At 45.2% G+C, this 5,347-nt stretch overlaps 1 protein-coding gene across 2 annotated transcripts; it reads left to right on the top strand.

Moving 5' to 3' along the window:
- The first annotated feature begins 200 nt into the window (after window positions 1-200).
- On the top strand, window positions 201-4,506 carry LOC130178916 (transcriptional regulator Myc-like). 2 transcript variants are annotated; one of them, XM_056391548.1, is made up of 3 exons: window positions 201-769; window positions 2,495-3,146; window positions 3,568-4,506. In XM_056391548.1, exons 2-3 carry the CDS (start codon window positions 2,504-2,506, stop codon window positions 4,080-4,082), a joined length of 1,158 nt encoding a protein of 385 aa, XP_056247523.1. In that variant the 5' UTR covers window positions 201-769; window positions 2,495-2,503; the 3' UTR covers window positions 4,083-4,506. The 2 variants fall into 2 exon arrangements, with proteins under 2 accessions (XP_056247523.1, XP_056247522.1); XM_056391547.1 differs by having other exon boundaries at window positions 204-769; window positions 3,565-4,506.
- The last annotated feature ends 841 nt before the right edge of the window (window positions 4,507-5,347 follow it).

Below are 5,347 nucleotides of genomic sequence, written 5' to 3' on the forward strand. Positions count from 1 at the left end.
TTTTTATTTCTTAAGATAAAAATATTTCTCATTTTATGTCATACTATTGTCCTTTAATCTTTCTATTTTCTTCATAATTATTTTTATTTCATTTTTTATTCATCTAATGTTACTGTATGTGTTTTTATTATTTCATTTTTTTAAATCTTATTTTATTTTCCCTTAAACCTTTTCCATTCATTTTTAAGTTATTTATTTATTTATTCATTTGTTGTTGTTGTTTTCATGAGTGAGTGAATGAGTGCTGAATTCCTGGAACTTTCTCCGCCTGCATCATTTACTGTCATGGACCACCCTCTTACACATCCGCGGGATAAAATAGTTCTGACATTGAACGCATCTCCTTGCTCCTTTTTGATTAAAAAGTTTAATGACAATCGAAATTTTCTGACAGAAAAACTGTCGACGTAATTTTTCACGCTGTCGCTGACACGCTAACAACTTATTTTAGTTTACTACGTACTAACATTTGGCGCGAAAATTGCGTATGACGAAACGAAAAGGCACAAGAGTAGGAGTATTAAAGGTCTGAGCAGCAGCTGTTCGGAGTGAGTCACCCTGAGACTACAGACAGGAGCGCAGGAGTCATCAATACTGCAGTTTGAGAACTCTCTCTGATTGATTATCGATCGGAAGAGAACATCACTTTCACATACGGACTCTGTTGGATAAAACCCGGGCTGAAGATTCAACCTTCACTCACCGGGACTCTTGGATTTTACTCAGTTGTCACCTCGGTCCTGTCAAGTTTATCCCGGGAGACATAACGGTGAGTGTGTCCGGCCGCTGCAGCTCTGTGTCGGCTCTGTGTCGGCTCTGTGTCGGCTCTGTGTCGGCTGTGTGTCGGCTCTCTGTCGGCTCTGTGTCGGCTCTCTTCAGGGATCTTTTCTCCTTATTTACACCTAAAATACAACCGTGTTAAACACAAACAGAGCTCATTTCTCTGTAGATATTTGGGAGGTTTTTGCACTAAATGTTTTTGGTGACAGCCTTTACGTTCATGTGGAACACGGATGGAGATCACAGCTTTTTAGTTTTGTTGTTTATGTCTGTTGCACGTTGTGTTTATGGCTCTTTATATGCGCCGAAGTGCGGAGTGTCTTCCACCGATAACGACTCTTTGCACTCGAGTCACTCTTTGTTGTGTTTGTTCAACTGCAGCCGAAATAATCCCAAACTTGCTGTTTCTTCAATGACGTTTTGTTTGCCAACGATCATGTCGACCTTTTGCCGGATTTACCGAGTGAGCTGCCGGCTTCAGTTTGACTGTGGTCACGCGACGTGTTGGAGCCGGAAGATGAGGCTCCAGCTGAGATAATGTGATCGCTGTGGAAACTGGAGGCTGTGTGAGAGCACCGACACCTCACCTGGTCAAACCGTGTGTCTCCCCCCCCCCCAGTTTTCCCCTCTGACGTCACAGACTGTGAGTTCAGTAACTCCCACCTGATGACACCTGTCCAAACATATTTGAACAATAACACATTTTTCTGGGTTTTTTTTTCTTTTCTTCTAATGTTTGCATCAGAGTTTCCATGGATCACACATTAGTGTATTACAGCCAGAAGAGTTGTTAGTGCTGGAGTCAGAGGTTCAGCTGATGACTGAAAAGAAAAGAGAGAAAAATCTGAAGAAGGAAGTTTTGTTTTGTCTGTCAGGTTAAAATGTACTTTTAAAAAACATGACATTTATAAAAACCGTAGTTTAATAACACCCAGTAACTTCATGGTTAGTTACGTCCCAAATTTAGGTGCAACCTCATGATAAAGTCTTTATCAGTCTTTGTGTGATATTTAACAGTGATAAGAAGAAGAAGACCATGTATACAAGGTTAAATCAACTGACTCTTGAGTGGAGTTTAGTGAAACATTCTCTCTAACTCAGTTTTATTTTTAATTCAACGTTAATATCTTCCTTTCTCTGCAGGATTAGTCAGGTGACGTGTAAGATGCAGATGCTTATCCCAGATATCACCTTATTATTAAGAACTTAAAGTTACTGTATGTTCGTGTTTGTCACCTACAGTATTATAACAGGAACCTGGCTGTGTCAGCTGTCTGGTAACCCCCCCCCCCCCCCCCCCCCCACACACACACCCTTTCCTCTATGTAAATACTTTTGCTCTTAGTAATTTCAGATATGTGATTATATCTGAATATGTTAGTGTATGTTTTCAAGGTGGAACTGAATCTGTAGTTGAACAGCTGCAATTAGTGAAATATGGAGATTGAAACCAATATGAAAATAAACCAGTTCAGTGTTGTGATGGGGAAACAACTACATGTTGACACGTCATTAAAGTCTCTTCTTGTATTCGGGATTTTTGTCATTTTTCTTCCTAAAATGTGGAAAAGATTTAAACCAGAGAAACGAACAGAATCACTTATTTTCTTTGCATCAGTTTTATATAATCTCTTATTGAATATTTTGTGCTTCACTTCACCGTCCCGTCTGGTGAAGCTTGTTAAAGCTGACCTCATGTGTTGTGCCTCCGCAGGCAGCCATAATGCCGCCAGTGTTGCCCATGTCCAGCACAAACTACGACTACGACTACGACACGATCCAGCCCTACTTCCTCTTGGATGGCGAGGAGGAGGACTTCTACCCTCCTTCACGCAGCCTGCTCCTCCCGGGTCCCGGGGAGGACATCTGGAAGAAGTTCGAGCTGCTGCCGACGCCCCCCCTGTCCCCCAGCCGGAGACCCTCCCTGTCCGATGTCCCGCTGTCCGCCGCAGATCACCTGGAGGCTGTGTCCGACCTGCTGGACGGGGACTGCAACCCCTCCGCGGCCTTCCTCCAGTCCTTCATCATCCAGGACTGCATGTGGAGCAGCAGCTTCGCCGCCGCCACCAAGCTGGAGAAGGTGGTGTCTGAGAGGCTGGCCTTGCTCCGGTCCCGCCGAGACTCCTCCACCACCGCCGGCAACACTAACGAAGAGAGCGGAGCAGCTGATCAGCAGGTGGGCAGGTCTCAGGTGAACGCGGGGTACCTGCACGACCTCCACGCAGCGGCCGCAGACTGTATCGACCCCTCTGTGGTGTTTCCGTACACCACCCTGGGCGAGAAGAGCGATGATGGAGCAGTGATGGAGGCGGGGTCAGAACTGTGTCTGGACACGCCGCCACTCAGCAGCAGTGACAGTGAATCAGGTGAGAAGCAGCTTTTATTTTGGAAAGTCACTTCTTTAATCCTTTGTTAAAACTTTGTTTTTATGCTCCTGGTTTTGTCCATCAGCTCTGTTGGTATTTATACACATAACAAAGAGTTTACAGTTTACAAGAGCATGAGCCAATCAGAAGAGAGGAGGCTCTGAGCCTCTCTTCTGATTGGCTGTTTTCTGAGGGAGCCAATGAAAATATATCAGATTTCAGGTGAAACACTCAGAGAAACCAAATCCTGCAAGTTTCTCTTAAAACAGAAGTGAACTGTGGGACCAGTGGCAGCTGCTGCTGCTGCTGCTGCTGTTGTTGTTGTTGTTGTTGTTGTTGTTGTTGATGTTGTTGTTGGTATCTGCTAACAGTTTTAATGACCACCAGCACTAACACCAGAATGTTTCTTTTTCCCCAGAAGAAGAAGAAGAGGAGGAGGAGGAGGATGAGGAGATTGACGTGGTGACGGTGGACAGGCGGAAAGTGTCCCGGCGGTCGGACCCCTCCCCGCTGGTCCTGAAGCGCTCTCATGTCAGCATCCACCAACACAATTACGCCGCCCAGAAGCCCGAGCAGCCCGCCGTGAAACGGGTCAAGTCAGAAATCACCTGCTCGTCGCCGAGGCAGAGCGGCGGCCGCAGGTGCTGGAGCCCGCGGTCGGACGGCGAGGACAACGAGGACAAACGCAGGACGCACAACGTGCTGGAGAGGCAGCGGCGGAGCGAGCTGAAGATGAGCTTCTTGGCTCTGAGGGACGAAATCCCGGCGGTGGCCAACAACGACAAAACGGCCAAGGTGGTGATCCTGAAGACGGCGGCGGAGTTCATCACAAAGATCCAAGAGGACGAGAGGAGGCTGCTGACGATGAAGGACGAGCTGAGGAAGAGGAGTAGAGAGCTGAAACTCAGACTGGAGCAGCTCAGGACTTTACATTAACCCTTCAGCTATTAGTTTCCATGTTAGTTGATTTTTATTTCTTTCACTTCGTCATGTTTTCATGTGTGAAACTGAGCTCAGCAGATCCAGACTGCAGAGGAACTACATGGACCATAATTCACTGGGCCGGCTGCTCCGACATCAGCCGTGTCTCTTTGTTTGTATTTATTTTATTTTTTAATGACGACTGCTTCACACTTTAATTTAAAATGATTGTGTTATTTCAAAATAATGATCAATGATTGATTTTTAATCAATAGTTGCTAAACCCTGGAATTGTTGCTGTATTTTTTTATTAATTTCATGTATAGTTTCTATTTTTATACTTTTCTTCTTCAGTTGATTCTTTATAAAATCAGCTGCACGAGAGGAAATACATCAGAAGCATTGCAGACTCTTCAAAATAAAAGCCCCTCATACACTGGAGGTCCTGTCAATGTTACAAAGTGTAAGATGGTTTTTATTCCCTTAATTCATGTCAACCCTCCAAAACCCAAAGAAGTTCTTCCCTAACACAGATGGTGATGATGAGGAGGATGATGATGATGACGATGTTACACCGTACAGCTTCATTGCTCAACTAGTCTCAGTTAGAAGCCAGAGGTCAAAGGTCACAGAGCAGATTTGTGGCTTCAGTCTGATTCAGCAGCCTTTTATTCGAGGGAGGGGTGGTACTTTATTCTGAGGGCGACGGATGTGATGAAGGCTCCTCAGAGAGGGATTCAAACTGCCGTCTCCTGGGACAGTTTCAGCTTCCCAGAACCAGGCCGGACCTCGGACGTCAGACTGGTCTCTGTCCTCAGCTGCTGCTGGACTCAGATGAGTCAGCTGGAGCTGTCGTCACGTTCTGTTTGTCAGACTGAGCTCAGTCAGACACACGATCAGCTTCACGTTCAGACATGAGCAGGTGTTATTATATATATACGGACCTCAGTGGAACCACATCTTGGGGTCCGGACTCCCGGGGGGGGGGTGTATGCCGAGGTAATCAAAAGAGTTTCATTCCCTCTGAAACACTTGATGATTTTTCTTCTTCAGGGTTGAGAGGGAGAATCTGTCTGTGATTGACAGCTGAGACCTGCATCCCGTCATCACTATGGCAACAAACGTCCCTTCATCTAAGACGAGATGTTCGGTTTTTATTTGTCAAAGACTTTGAAAAGACTCGACACATTAAATCACCTTAATTAAATCAGCAATTGAGTAGATTGTGACGCAACTTTCCCTTTAATTTACACATTAATATCAGTGATGAAATAACATTA

Source organism: Seriola aureovittata, chromosome 12 (genome assembly GCF_021018895.1).
Source record: "Seriola aureovittata isolate HTS-2021-v1 ecotype China chromosome 12, ASM2101889v1, whole genome shotgun sequence".
Classification (NCBI taxonomy): Eukaryota; Metazoa; Chordata; class Actinopteri; order Carangiformes; family Carangidae; genus Seriola; species Seriola aureovittata.

Coding starts and splice junctions, on each gene's coding strand:
- LOC130178916 (XM_056391547.1), top strand. CDS start 2,504: ATGCCGCCAGTGTTGCCCATGTCCAGCACAAACTACGACTACGACTAC. Junction 3,147..3,564: donor CAGCAGTGACAGTGAATCAG/GTGAGAAGCAGC, acceptor CTTTTTCCCCAG/AAGAAGAAGAAGAGGAGGAG.